The 16,212-nt window shown below is 33.2% G+C and overlaps 1 protein-coding gene across 1 annotated transcript; it reads left to right on the top strand.

Moving 5' to 3' along the window:
* The first annotated feature begins 2,058 nt into the window (after positions 1-2,058).
* Positions 2,059-12,063, top strand: LOC143534767 (putative LRR receptor-like serine/threonine-protein kinase At1g07650). The gene is made up of 24 exons (XM_077029180.1): positions 2,059-2,198; positions 2,300-2,483; positions 4,543-4,614; positions 4,727-4,795; positions 4,915-4,986; positions 5,098-5,169; positions 5,249-5,320; positions 5,411-5,482; positions 5,867-5,938; positions 6,062-6,130; positions 6,210-6,281; positions 6,373-6,444; positions 6,526-6,591; positions 6,706-6,771; positions 6,858-6,896; positions 7,730-7,788; positions 7,869-8,254; positions 8,403-8,598; positions 8,783-8,923; positions 9,226-9,344; positions 9,442-9,652; positions 10,331-10,571; positions 11,393-11,543; positions 11,620-12,063. The coding sequence occupies exons 1-24, from the start codon at positions 2,063-2,065 to the stop codon at positions 11,935-11,937; spliced, it is 3,027 nt and encodes a 1,008-aa protein (XP_076885295.1). The 5' UTR covers positions 2,059-2,062; the 3' UTR covers positions 11,938-12,063.
* The last annotated feature ends 4,149 nt before the right edge of the window (positions 12,064-16,212 follow it).

Raw genomic sequence — 16,212 nt, 5'->3', positions numbered from 1 at the left:
TAAAAGAAAGCTCGCCGGAGCATTTGAATGTTGCCTGAGCCGGTACAATGAGGACGACATTTGAAAGTTAACTCAAGTTTAAGCAATATCCAGAAAGAGCCCTTCAACTTTAATTATATATAAAAATCCAACGTTACAAAATCAACCCCATTAGTGTTAGATATATATTTCATTATTCTTAACTTTAAAAAGAAAAAAAACGAAACTATTATAACCTTAAGAATATTAATATTAAACCAACCTTTTAAATGAAATGGTCGGTTATTCGTATGCGAAAATTAACGAATGTTGCAGTTTAAGTTTTTCTTAAAAAACATAAAATAAATAAAAACCCATATACATACGAATTAATTAATAAATACTAAACGAGCCGAAGTCAAAGAAACAGCTCATGAGCCGAGCTCGAGCTTTAAAAAATAGCTTAAATCAAGCCAGTCTCGAGTTTTCCTAAGTTTTACACCCTTGTCCAGTGGCGAAGCTTGGACTAAGACACCGGAGGGGCCGAACTCAAAATGTATACAAAATTTCACAAACAAAAGGGGGGGGGGACTTAAACTTTCGGCCGAAAACGGCTAAATTTACACTACGTATAGAAAATTTCGGGCAAAAACGGCTAAATTTTACACTACGTATAAAAAATTTCGGCCAAAAACGGCTAAATTTTACACTACGTATATAAAATTTCGGTCGAAAACGGCTAATTTTACATTACGAATAAAAAATTTCGGCCAAAAACGGCTAAATTTTACACTAGTATATAAAATTTCGGTCGAAAACGGCAAAATTTACACTATGTATAAAAATTTCCGGGCGAAAACGGCTAAATTTTACATTACGTATATAAAATTTCGGCCTAAAACAGCTAAATTTTACGCTACGTATATAAATTTCAGTCGAAAACGACTAAACTTACACTACGTATAAAAAATTTCAGACGAAAGCTGATAAAATTACACTAACGCGTAAAAAACAGGGGGGGTCGGGGCCACCCCTGGCCCTAAGAGTCCTTCGCCATTGCCCTTGTCCGAAACCATAAAATAGGCTTGAGCTTGAATCCATCCAGCTAAAAAAACCCTGACTTGAAACAACCTGAATCGAGTTGACTCGTTTTTATAACCGAGTTAATCCTGTCCCAAGCTCGGCTCCTAAATAATCAGCCCTTTGATTTGAATAAGCGAGGCTTTCCCGATAGAAAGATTTGCCTGTGACAGAGATCCCAATTCCGTGTATCCGGTTAAGCAAGCCCCGCCGCCAGCTTCCACCCAGACAAAAAAAGTGAGCGCCTAGCGCGAAAGGTTGCTTTACTAAGTAATATAAACGTTAGCGCTTTAGTTTGTTTGATTGCTCGTTAGTTTCGTTTTCAAAAAGGGGCGGAGCTTGAAGAAGCGAGCCTAGAGTAGCAGCGCAGCCTATTACGTTTTTAAGGCCCCTTTTCTTTTTTATTCTATTAGTAAAGCGCTAGCGCCCCTATAGAGTCAGGATATTCTGCTATCAATGAAACCGAAAGAAAGAAAAAAACCCGTGCTTTTCGTATAGATCGAAACTTGTAGCTTGATTCTTTACTCATTCCATACTGGGAAGAATTGCAGGCGATAACACTTCTTCCTTTTTTTTATTTTAACAAAGATATCCGACGATCAAGACAATTCCCGTGAAAGTCTTTCATAGAAGTGAATTCTTATTCTTACGAAGCAAATAGCATTTCCTTTTGATTTGTCCCCTGGACCTATTCTGATTCTGAATTATCCGTCGCTACGCTGTTCCCAAGGACTAGCAGAATCGAAATAGCGAAATTCTTGGGTCATCTCAATGGGTTTATCATGGCTGAGCTGCTAAATTAAACTAAAAATTAATTTTAATTAAACTTAATATAATGACCACATTATATGATGGGTCATGTGTCACATCAACAACCTTCATCTTCCATCTTCCACCTCCCCAATATTATTATTATTAATATTATTATTCCCTCCTCACTTCCTCAGTCCACCATTTTCATCTCCACCTCCCCAATATTATTATTATTACTAACCTCTCTCTATATATCTATACATATAACTGTATGATAAACGTACACTCAATAACTACTGGATGTGCTCGCACCATGAAGAATAATAACGTCTTATTCTTCGTTATATTATCAATTCTATCTTCAAATCTCACACTCACACACTCCGCAAAGCTCAACACTCAGGAAGGTACGTTTTCCGTTTAATAATAATATCATTAGGTTTTGCGTACGATTAATAACAATTAATGTGTGTATATGAACTGAATTGACGTGTGTTCACTGGTGCAGTGAATGTATTGAAGCAAATTGGAGTGAAATTAGGGCTAGCGAACAGTAACGTGTGGGATCTGAGTAAGGATCCGTGCACCGGTGAAGGTAATTGGGGCGTTGGCGAGTATAAAAAAGGATATAATGTATCTATTGTCTGTGACTGCTCGTTTGAGAGTAATGCCACGTGTCACGCCGTTAATATGTACGTATTATTCTTCTTATTCTGGATATTATTAGTTCTTTTGATTTGATTGATTGATATTGTGACATAGATGTTAATTTTGAAGGTTTATTTATTAATCTGTAAACCCTAGCTAGCTAGCTAGCTGCAGTAGTGAATGTAGGTGACATTTACCGAACCACGTTATATCGTCGTGTTGTTTGTTTTTCTGTTTCGGCGAGTTTGTGTGTTTAAATTGTTTGTGTATTGAACGAGTTTACTTTTAGGCTTTGAGGTCGGGCTTGTTTAAGCTCGTTTTTTAATGAGCAGATCCTGAGTAGGTTGTGAGCAGCTCAGCTCGTTTGTGTATTGGTTTCCGCTTGATACCTAACAAGTTGAAGCCGTTATCGTCTGTTACATATTCCGATTTATAATTAATTTGGTAAATTTAGTGAGCTAGATGTTAATGTTTCTGTTTTGAACCTGGAAATTATACTGATGCTTATTATTATTATTATTATTATTATTATTATTATTTAATCGCTGTGATTTCTGTTTTTGAATATTTAATGAAATATGAGTCCGCGTAGGATATTGTTGTGTTCGTTATTTTTCTGTTTCCGCGTGTTTAAATTGTTTGTGTATTGTGTGTTGGTTTCGTGGCACCGCTTGGTACCTAAAGAATCGAAGCCGTTATTGTTTGTGACGTGTTCGGATTTGTAATTAATTTGGTTAATTTTGTGAGCTAGATGTTAATTGTGTTAGGATTATGAAGGTTTATTAATCTATAAATACTGTCGATGTAAGCCCTAGCTGCAGCAGTGGACGTAGGTCACCATGACTCAACCACGATATATTGTCGTGTTCTTTTTTTTATTTCTGTTTCCGTGTATTTAACTCGTTTGTGTATTGTGTGTTGGTTTCTGCTGCGCCGCTTGATACCTGATGAATCGAAACCGTTATCATTTATGACGTATTCTGATTGATGATTAATTTGGTAAAGTTTGTGAGCTAGATGTTAATATTTCTGTTTTGAATCTGGAAACTATAATTTATTTGGTTAGTTTTGTGAGCTAGATGCTAATAGTTATAATTAATTTGGTTAATTTTGTGAGCTTGATGCATATTGTGGATGATTAATTAATCACTGTGATTTCTGTACTTCAATATTTAATGAGTTATGAGTCCACATAGGATATTAAAATATGAAAAGAAATGATAAATCTGGAGGATGTATTGAATTCATCGCTGCTTTTGCTGACTTTTAAGAAATAAAACATGTGAGTACCTAGAGGCAAGAGAGGAGGCGAGGATAGTAGCGTTGACTGAAATTGTGGTCAACCCAGCTTGTTGACTGCTGATCTGGTATTAGCTGTACTCACTGGCCCACACTTTTTAGATTGTACACACTTTGACTTCATCACCGTGTACAGGAAAACAGACCCATCACTCTCTAGAATATTGCATCACTTGTAATTATTTTAGAAATATAATTAAAAAACTGTATTTGAATTTATCTGTTTGCTTATCAGCAAATATTGTAAGGAAATAATGTGATTGGCTATGGTTTTCAAGTTCTTTTGACTGTCTTTTGCTTAAATATAATATATATTTATTAATTAAATCATGTATCAGTTTAAATATTACAATTGTTAGCCAGGAGTGTTATTCTAAAAATCAACTAACCTTGTTTGTTTGATTGTGTAATTGTTTAAATATTTTTCAGTCACTATCACATGCTTCCTATTAAACAATACTCAAAATTAGTAACTTTGACCATGTTTAATACTTAATACATGTTTGTGCTAATTAAGTGAGATTTTGAGAATTTATTTTAATCAATTTAAATAATACCATTGTTAAACTGAAAGATATAATTTCTCGACGGAAGTAATATAGAATTTATATGAAACACCGGAGACATGAAACTTTCATAAAAAACTAACAGTACACGATTTGAAAAAAAAACTATTAGTAAGACAAGTTATGTTTATGAGCTATTTAATTAGACGTCACACACATCAAGTGCTTGTAAAATTTCATAATATATTGGTATAAAACACATATGTATATATTACTATCATTTTCTGTTACAATGCAGATATATTAAATCCCAGAACATCTCGAGTACTCTTCCATCTGAGTTTTCCAAGCTTCGGTACCTTCGAGTTTTGTAAGAAAAATATCCCGGCTTAATAAAATATTACGCTATTGATTTCTTTTTCAACTTTTTACTATTTAAGCAATGATCATAGTGATATGATAATCATGTTTTATTATTGCAGGGATCTCAGTCGTAACTACATCAATGGAACCATTCCTTCTGAATGGGCTACTATGCGATTGTACAACCTGTATGGACAGATATATCACTCTCATTGCCAGTTTTTTGCTTGCAAAAAATACCTATTTGACTGTGATAATTTATCATAAAATTTTATTTACCTTTTTTATACTATGATTATATATGCAGTTCTCTCATGGGAAACCGCTTATCCGGGCCGTTTCCAAAAGTTCTTACCAGAATGACCACCCTCCAAGAGTTGTAAGCCACATCACTACTTCTTTTGTCCTTAAATGAAAAATAGTAAAAACAAAGTACGATGACACACATTTACACTCCATTTTGATGCTTAATAGCTTCTTGAATTTGTAGGAGCTTAGAAGGAAATCGCTTTTCAGGACCCATACACCCAGGGATTGCAAACCTGAAAGATTTGCAGAGACTGTAATTATTTTCACATTATTCCTTATATTTTTTTTTCTTGAAAATATATTCATGATTAAGTAAAACTTTGTATTCCCAGAGTTCTAACTTCAAATGATTTTACCGGAGAGCTGCCTGCTGCACTTGGAAAACTTACCAACTTGACTGATCTGTGAGTATAATAAATCATATAAACTTGACTAATAATCCGTATATGTTTGGCATTTTTCTTAACTTATGTGTTTTTTATTTACCTTTTTAGGAGAATAAGTGACAATAATTTCACTGGAAAGATACCAAGCTTCATTAGTCAGTGGACACAGATTGGGAAATTGTAAGAATCTTTTTTGCATGTATTTGTAAAGTTCCCATCATGCTAGGGGTCTATTAATCACAGTGGTGGATATTATGGCCCGTTTACTTATGAATGGGTGGATACGGGTTATCTCTTACCTCTAACGGGTCAAACAGGTAAAATAACAAATGCCTGTGAAAAGGTAACAAGTCAAAAGTTGGCCAAAGTGTATTTTTGCATAAACCTTTCAGATTATTAAATTCATAACTATAGAGTACTAAAAAAGGTAAATTTTAATAAAGAGGTTGTTTTTTGGACAGAAAGTACTTTGGTTCAACCATTAATGGTCAGATGCATTAATCGAGCCACTAATTGTCCATCTATATTTGAATTTAAAGACATTAATATTTGGTTTATTTGCAGGCATATGCAAGGTTGTTCTCTTGAGGGGCCAATTCCTTCTAATATCTCTGTCTTAACACAACTAAATGATCTGTATGCATTCTTTATTCATCTTTCAAGTTTTTTTGGGTTGTATTTGTTCCAGTGAGGTGACAGAATATACAAAATGATTGATAATTGTTTAGTTTTTTTCACTATATTTTTCTTGTGTTACAGGAGAATCACAGACTTGAAAGGGGCAGCTTCTAGTTTCCCACCAGTGCAGAAAATGAAACTGAATAAATTGTGAGCATCTATATTTGTATGATGATTTCTTTTTTTAGCATCCAAGTGAAGATATTAATTACAATATGTAAATTTACAGGGTACTTAGAAATTGTTTGATCCGTGGGAAAATCCCTGACTATATCGGGAGTATGCTTTCTCTGAAAACTATGTAAGCAATTCATCATTTATTGGATATATTTGGTACTTTTTAAATTTTCATTTTCTTGGAATTTATTTTGGATTGATTTTTATTGATGTAGAGACCTCAGTTTCAACAACTTGACTGGCCAGATCCCGCCATCTTTTGCCCAACTAGGAAAAACAGATCACATGTATGTGAATTGTCTTCAACAATAGTATCTTGTCTTCTTATAACTATGATAAATTTTCTAAGGGTAACCACTATTTAATAGTTATTTGACAGCAAATAATCTTACTGGACCTATGCCTGCATGGATCTTCCCAAGTACCAAGGACGTGTAAGGATAATCTTGCCCTAATAGTTATCATTTCACTACATGTTTATACCATCAAATGGTCAGAAATGAAATTTTAGTAGTGTGTCATGTTTATATGTTTACATGCTTTTACAGGGATGTTTCTTATAACCAATTTACTTGGGATTCTTCTGCTCCAAATACATGTGAACGAGGGACAGTGTAAGTTTATTTTCTATTTTCATATATATAAGCTGGATTTGTGTATGGTTTTATGTTATAAACAAAGTTATCATTACTTGACTCAGAAATGTGGTGGAGAGCTATTCTTCGACAACAAATAAACAGTAAGACACATGACCCTATTTTCATTAAAGGTCACACTATTACATTGGTCTTTGTGAAAGCATCATAACTTGAGCCTAACAGGGCCTAGGTCCAGGCCCGGTCCTAAATAGTTGCTAAAGCCTGGTCCTTCACATCAAAGAGTGGGGTGATTTGGGCCTCACTGTCTCAGCCGGTTCTGATTTTTTACTATGTTTTCATCTATGTATTATTAAATAGTAAAATACAGTTAAAAACTAGGTTTTTAAGTTACAGAAAATAAAGCTATTTGCACGAAGAATTAAATTATATATATTTTAAATGATTTAATGATGCATAAAAATATTCAATTTGCATTTCACCAGATGTAGAAACATTTTAATTCAGTATAAAAATGTTATTGTCCATGATACTATTTAGGTTTGTCCCAAAAAAATTGTGTTCTTCCAATATTTAGATAGTAATAATTCACACTTTTTTTCATTATACCCTTAATTACCTTTGCAAAAATTCAAGTTTCTTTTAAATGCAAAGGCAACATTGACATTTTACTATCTAAAAACTACATTAATTACACACATCTTAAATTGAGTTTTTCTTTTTGGTGTATAGACAATTATTTTGAGATGGAGAGAGTTTATATGACATGGAAAAACCGATATATACAGCCTCAAGGGACCAGGCAGTTAGCACCAGAAACACGGGTCTAACTGGGCCTTAGAGAGGTATGGGACCGGGCCTAACTTAATATTCAAGGTGGGCCCAGGACCGCCCGGGAGCTCACACGAATCACATCAAGTTATATGTATCCATCAAAACTACATAGTGATTTCTTTGTCTTGTATTTCTTATGCAGAAACAATATTCCTCCATGTCTCATGAAAGATTTTCCATGTACTAAATCGAGAAAACAGCGTAAGTAAAGTTATTTACATCACTACATACAAATCAACCCTCACCTCATCTCTTCATTAAAATGTCATCTTTTGCATCAGAAATCTATTCTCTTTACATAAATTGTGGTGGCAAAGAAGTAAACATCAACAACACCATCAAATATGAATCCGATACAGAAAGCAAAGGCGCCTCAACATATTACTATGATAGAGATTGGGCATTTAGCAGCACAGGAAACTTCTTAGATGATGACCATGATTCTGATGTTTATATTCTTTCCAACACATCTAGGCTCCGTAATATTCCCAGAAATGAGACAGAATTGTACACGTCAGCACGCACCACTGCTATTTCTCTTACTTATTATGGATTGTGCCTTATGAATGGGAACTATACGGTTAAACTCCACTTTGCAGAGATTGTTTTCACCCAAGATAACACATTTAACAGTCTCGGGAAGCGTGTATTCGATGTTTACGTGCAGGTAAGTCCACTTTGAATATAATAATAGGGTAATTGCATAAATTTGTAACCAAATTGTTTCAAAAGGTTTGAATTAAGGTAACCTTAGCCAGTTATTAGTCTTCATATCAAGAAAGAAAGTTAACATTTTCTACGAAATTTCAATGCAGGGAGAGTTGAAACTAAAGGATTTTGATATAGTACAAGAGGCTGGAGGTACGGGGAAGCCCGTTATAAAGAGTTACATGGTTGATGTGAAGAATAATACACTCAAAATTCAACTTTTCTGGGCTGGAAAAGGCACTATTGGAATTCCTCTTAGAGGAAGTTACGGTCCACTCATATCAGCTATATCAGTTGAACCGAGTAAGTATTTTCCCATATCTGATTTCACCAACTTTTTATTATTAAGATTAAAGATTGCATAAACCCAACAAAAAGATGAATAGAAATGTATGCTTTGACTTTTGAAGTCAAAGTTGGCATTCAGAAGTTGGCTTACAATGTTATAATGTCGCTCATTGTCCTTTCATTACCTTCTTTCATACAGATTTTAAGCCACCAGATTTTAGAAAAAAGATTGATCTTCGTTTAGTAGTCGCTGCGGCTGGTGGACTGTTTTGTGTGTTTTTAATCATTTTTATCTTGTGGAGAAAAGGCTACATTATGGGCAAAAATGCAGCAGATAAAGGTGTGTATATTTTGTTATCTTCTGAGGTCTGATTGCTTAAGAGTAGGTTGCTCTTATTTCGAATGAGTTGCATCAAAAGCTTGACACACACTCTCCTAAGTCGTTTTATAATCAAAGATTTATATAACGATTGGAATAAACTAGCAGTTAAACACATTTATAGACTTCTAAAACAGTGGACATATAACTGTCAGCAGCGAGTCAATCCAACCCGTTATGCAACCCACCTATATTTCCACCTCTAATTCTTTTCTAACGATTACATATTGCAGCAACTAATCACAAGACTTATTGTTTAACAGAGCTTAAAGGTCTAGATCTACAAACAGGAATATTCACTCTAAGGCAGATTAAAGCAGCAACCAACAACTTTGATCCATCAAACAAGCTTGGAGAAGGTGGTTTTGGTGCAGTTTACAAGGTAATATTATCATGTTATACTTTTAGTTGATCAAAACACAAGTACAAAAACACAGCATTTTATTTTCTTGTGTTACTAAATACCATATATTATGTAGGGTCGATTGTTGGACGGAACAATAATCGCTGTGAAACAACTATCATCAAAGTCAAAACAAGGCACCCGTGAATTTGTCAATGAGATTGGCATGATTTCAGCACTGCAACATCCGAATCTTGTCAGACTATATGGATGCTGTGTTGAAGGGAACCAGTTGTCTTTAATTTATGAGTACATGGAAAATAACTGCGTATCTCGTGTTATTTTTGGTAAGCTTAAAAGTATTGATTAGCAGAGATGCTATGGACGGGTTGGAGTAGCGGGTTATAACATAATATATATTATTTAGTTATTTTTAACATAATTATATATAATAATTATTAGATAGAATATATTTAATATATCAAATAAAAGTTATATTACTAATAGGCTCGTTTGGGCTTGCGAGCTTGCTCGAGCACGGTAATTGAAGCTCCAGCTTGGGCTCTTTATTAAATAACCTTATTTTTAGCTCCGAGCTCATTTAAGCTCAGGTCAATTCAAAATTTTAGCAAGCCGATCTTGAATAGCTCATGAGCGGCTTTGCTTGTTTACATACCTAGGAAGGTGTAAGAAAAGGGGGACGGAACTCTAAACATGTCATTTTTTGGTACAGCTCAAAACAGGGCCGGGTTGACCACCAAAATTTTTTTTTGTCCGTTTTTAATTATCTTTTTTGCAACTACTTCAGAGTATTCTTACAAAATCTTTTCTCCTATTTGACCCAATCCCCTTTCATCGAAATCTTTTATTTGACCCGTTTGAGATAAAGCACAATCCAAATAAATCAATTCCCAAGTAAATGGGTAGACATTTCCAACTCTATAATAATCATCAAATTATTTGTAAAAAGAAACATATTGTTCACACTGATGTGGAAAATCCAATGTTGTGATTAAATTCTACAGGGCGAGACAAAGTGTCGAAAGCAAAGCTGACATGGCCCGTGAGGTTGAAAATATGCATAGGGATAGCCCGAGGTTTGCTTTACCTTCATGAAGAATCACAACTGAAAATTGTGCATAGAGATATCAAGACTAGCAATGTTTTGCTTGATAAAAATCTCAATGCAAAAATATCTGATTTTGGTTTGGCAAAGCTCAATGATGATGGAAATACACACATCAGCACTCGTATTGCAGGAACAATGTATGTTTTTAATTACAAATGTATACGTGTCAAAATTGGTTCGGGTTGAAATGGGCAATCTTTTTGTTCTGGTCAAAACAAATCGGGTCGAGTTAGGTTTACCCACAAACACTTCTTTCTCCATTATGATTACAAAAAACATATTCTCTTAAAAAAAATATCTAACTCTTTGAATAAAAACTGTTTAGGAGGTTCTGAGTATTAAACACAGTTTGGGGGACTTTCAACTCTATTTGGGGTATAAACGAGCAGGGTTGCTTGAGCTCAAGCTGGAGCTCGGCCCGTTTCGAGCTGTATTCAACTCGGGTTCAGCTTGACTTGACTAGTTTATTACTTATTAATAATTTTTATTCATATATAATTATTTTTTGCACATTTTTAATTATAGTTTTTATATATTTTTAAGGAAAAAATTTATACAATACATATTATATTATTTAGTTATCTTATATATTTGATAAATAAATAACAGTTGTAGAAATATCAAGCTCGTTTAGGCTCGTGAGCCAATGTGGCTCAATAACTTAAGCTCGGGCTTGGATTCGTTTATTAAACAACCTGATTTTTAAGCTCGAGCTCGTTAAAACCTGGCTCGATTCAAGCTTTTAGCAAGCTGATCTCGAGTAGCTCACGAGCGACTTGGCTCATTTACACCCCTGAGCCTACTACACTCATTTGAGATTAAACAAAGACCGAATCAACTCATTTATAACTTAAGGATACGGTAGAAATTGTCACCTCCAATTTTCTGTTACATAATAGTCAATAACTGTGCTTTAGTTATCATATTTATTTACGTTATTTAAATTTTTGGTTTTCAGAGGTTATATGGCTCCAGAGTATGCCATGCGTGGGTATTTGACTCCCAAGGCAGATGTTTATAGTTTCGGAATCGTGGCGCTAGAAATTGTTAGTGGAAAAAGTAACACCAACTACATGCCAAAAGAAGACTTCGTTTACCTTCTCGATTGGGTAAAATAACTACCAACTAAAACCTGATACTCTTTGACCCAAAAAGTCAAACTGTAACACGTGTGTTGTTTTGTAGGCATATGTTTTACAAGAAAGAGGAAGCTTATTAGACCTGGTTGATCCAGACTTAGGGTCCGAATATTCATCCGAGGAAGCAATGACGGTTCTGAACGTTGCCCTTTTATGCACAAATGCATCACCGACGCTTAGACCAACCATGTCACAAGCGTTGAACATGCTAGAGGGTCGAAGCAGTGTTCAAGATTTGCTATCGGACCCGGGGTTTTCAACTGTAAACCCGAAGTTTAAGGCCTTAAGAAATCACTTTTGGCAGAATCCTGGTGAAACCCTCACCATGAGTAATGACCCGAGTACCGAGTCGTTGCTCCCTTAACATAGGTATCTAAAAATTGTAGGAAAAACAACTAACAAGCATGCAAATGTGTAATTTATTGTGTATAAGACAATAAGTACTCATTATGTAAGAAGGTGCAAGTAATAAGAGTCAAAACTTATCAAAGGATGATTTAGACTAGCAGAGTCAAAACTTATCAAAGGATGATTTATATAAACACTATGATATTATCTATCAGTCCGATAATGGGCATCGACATGTAGTTTAGCTTGGAACACTGGTGGCTAGGGTGTCGGAGAGTGTGTCATTTATGCTACTAGAGTTTCTGAGAGTGGGTTGTTTTCTGCTATTAAATTCAGATAAAAACATGTTTTTGCTTGTGTTTTTGATTACTATTGATATAAAACGTTTTGAATGGACCATTGCGTTGACAAGGGTTTCGGGTTGTTTTCTGCTATTAAATTCAGATAAAAACATGTTTTCGCTTGTGTTTTTGATGACTATTGTTAGAAAATGTTGTGAATGACATTGCGTAGACAAGGGTTTCGGAGAGTAGATTGTTTTTGTAGAGAGACCGTCTCTAGAGAAACCCCCAGCTCCAAAACAAATAACAAACATACAAAACTGAAACTATAAAATAGGAAATGAAATAAAATAGTATTAGATGTAACATTGTAAACAACATATGAACATATAAATATATAATCAGAAAGACAATCACTTGTAAAGTCCACATAAAGTGTAGATTGTAGAAGAATCTAAGCTTCTAAGACAAAGTTAAGATACAAAACGTCCTACATGTCCTCTGATATGTGCAATTTGAGCAAAACCTGTCTAATCTACTCATCCCAAATCAGTTTGGGCCTACTATACACCTCCATACTACAATGAGTGTTTTCACTGCTCTAATATCGACTGTTTATAAATTAACGGGTTGACTTGGTTAGGTCTTTTTTACTCGTCAAATGAGTAATTGGACAAAATGTCAAATCTGTCAAGAGTCATCCAAAAAAATATCTTTAATTTTTATTTTATAAAATTATTTCCAAAATTTAATTATTTCCAATTTCCACTAAATGTAACGTAAGCTTATTTTACTCAACAATAATCCTTAAATTGTGGAAGATAAAGCGTTACAAGTGGAATGATTCTTTGTATTTAAATATGACATAGATATGGATCATTACTTATAAACTATTGAACTTAAAACATATTATAAACTATTAAACTTAAAACATAGGTGGTCCTATGAAGGTGAATGGTATATACATCGGACCATTATCCATAATAAAATATATGCATAGATGGATTCTTCGTATCGAATATAGCGTAACATGAGATCATTAACCATTAACTCTAGGTTTTGATCCACCCAAAATATTTGTATATTTATTTTTTTACTAAAGACTAATGTTGTGTTCTCAAGTTCATTTATGAAAAGAAAAGTAAGCAAATTTTTTTTTTCTCTTCTTATCTTTTATTTTGGTATCATCTCTTTCTCTTCACCTTATTTTCCTTCCAAATCTTTCCAATTTGGGAAGACACAAATTTTTTATTTTACTCATCATTTTCTCTTTACTCATCTCCTTTTCTTTCTTTTAATGAAACTCGGGAACACCTCTTTTAAATTTTCCTTCATTTTCTTTTCTTAAATGAAACTTGGGAACACAACATATTTTTTCCATCCCTCTTTTTCCTTCCATTTCCTCAATTAAATGAAACTCGGGAACACACCCTAATAGCAAGATAATGAGGGTAAAGTTAAAATACAAAGAGAGACAAAAATAAGAAGTGTGAGAAGGATTTGTGATTACACAAAAAATCACTTAAAAATAAATTCAAAAAAAATAATAACTCAAATATAAATAAAAAACGAAAAAAAAATTAAAAGTAAAATGTTTTCGCCATCATTCCCGTTCAAACGAAAAAAAATGATGAAAAAAAATTTACGACAAGACATAATGACGAGATCAAAGGCACAATAACACAATGCCGAACAAAATATAGCACAATGTTGAGTGATGTAACATAATATAAAGAAAAAATGACACAATGTCAAGAGAAAAAGACACAATCAATGAAGAAAACAAACTCAAAACACAATGATAAACAAAAAGACACAACGATTTTTTTTCACTCACCGTTTTTTTTTTAGAACGAGAAAGACGGTGGAAACATTTTTTTGTTTTTATTTCTTTTCTTTTTGTTATTAAATTTTGAGTTATGATTTTTTTATTATTATTTTTTCAATTTTTTGATGGTTTTTTTGTGTGGCTACAAATCCTTCTAATTTTTCTCATTTTTATTCCCCTCTATATACTAACTTGACCCGAATAATGAACCATCTTCTCTACTAAGTATAAATATATAGGAGTGACAATTCAAGCATGAATCAATAATCAAAAAATAAGAACAAAAGATTTAGCTAATTCTTAATAGTTATTAATTAGAAAAAAAAAACTTAAAACTGATTTACGTCTAGAATCTATAAGAACTAGATATCTCCAAATTCTACTCCACTACTAACACAAGTCGAGGTAAAATTTTGGTCATCAACGAGTTATAATTTGGGTTATGTAAAATGGCTTTATAGGTTTTGATCCATCCGTTTTATAGATGTTTGATTCTAATAATCATGGGAGTTTATTTGTTGAGTATAAAATAATAGTTGAACGATGAATCAGTAATCAGAAAAGAAGAACGAACGATTTGATTAACTCTTAATTGTTATTAATTAATCATAAAATCTTACTCAAAACTGATTTATATCGATATTTATATAAGGACAATAAATCTCATAATTTTACTCACTACTAATACAATTCAAAATTCAAAAGACAATATATATCTAATAGACACAATTAATTAAACAAATCTTGTTTAATAACCCTTTTAATAATCAAGTTGTAAACCAGCCGTCATGTTTGTAATAAATGGTTTATCAACCGTAAACAAATCGACCTTACAAATAACTTAACAAGTTATACACAACAATAAAAATAAAAATTGAAGCTTTTGTGTCTTATTCAAAATTTATTTCAAAATGACCCATGCGACGATAGACATTCCAAAAATAACTCTCATTTTAAAAATTCCCAAAATGGTTAGACCAAATTCCATCTTCACAATGACTATTCAAAGACCAATAGAAAGTTGATCTTGAATACGATTTGAGCTCAAAACTCATCATTAAAAATATGATTATTTCCCACCGTATGATTTTCCTTAAACGCCCAAACTAAACTTAAAAGTCAACACCAACCCAATTAAATTAACATAGTTTGACAAAATTATGATAACATGGCTCTTCAAAATTAGAAAAGACCGTAACCTAAGAATATTCACATTAAATCATTTATCTTCAAATCCAAAGTTACACTAAATAGCACTATTTTCTCTCTTCTTTTAACTAAATAATATTTTTTTATATCTTTATCATTAACATTTTTAATTTCATTCATTCACAACCACTTCCAAATTATATAAAAAAAATTACAGGGTGTGAACTTTAACTTTTCAAATATACAAAAAATCAATACATTTCTCTGTTCGTCACTCACAACATTATAAAAACTACACTCACAATTTTTGATGTATTAAATATGGATGCTCTAACACACAATAAAGACGTAATTTAAAAAGAAAATATCTTATTATTATTTGTCTAGCTATAGATATTTTATTTACAACCTATACATACATAATTATAATCCACAAAGATTATAGACCATATATTATATTAGCCCCAAGCCCCAAAGAGAAAATGGACCTACTAATAATACTTTATACATAATCTATTCATAATAATAATAATAATGATAATAATAACACCCAACATATACCTACTTTACAAAAACCTAACAAATCATGTCCTGTTTGCAGTATGTGCATATAATGTATATATGTGTGAATCTTCGGGTGGGCAAAAGTGAAATTGCACTAATTTTGACGTTATTTTACTAATCTCGTGAAAATAACGTTAAAAGTGGCGGAAGGTTAATCAGACATCATGTGGTGGCGTTGATAGCCGTAAGACAAGGGTACATGCACCAATCAGTCAGTGTCCCGATGATTGAGTGCTATGTTCCTTATATCCAAGGCATGATGTAAAACTACTATCGAGCCAGGGGTCTCAACGGAGCCTCTCCGTCCCTATGGGGTAGAGGTAAGGCTGTCTACATCTTATCCTCCTCAGACCCTATCATAGCTTTGCTATTGATGGGATATAATGAGTATGACGACGACAACGACGAAAACCTAACAAATGCCACCACACAAACTCCTTAATATTATTCATTCTTCTTCTTCTATAAA

The sequence above is a fragment of the Bidens hawaiensis genome, unplaced genomic scaffold, assembly GCF_021521415.1.
Source record: "Bidens hawaiensis isolate Kalapana, Puna unplaced genomic scaffold, B.hawaiensis_p1.1 tig00010302_1, whole genome shotgun sequence".
Taxonomy (NCBI): Eukaryota; Viridiplantae; Streptophyta; class Magnoliopsida; order Asterales; family Asteraceae; genus Bidens; species Bidens hawaiensis.
The sequence above is the reverse complement of the archived record's forward strand: the minus strand, read 5'-3'. Positions and strand labels throughout refer to the sequence as shown.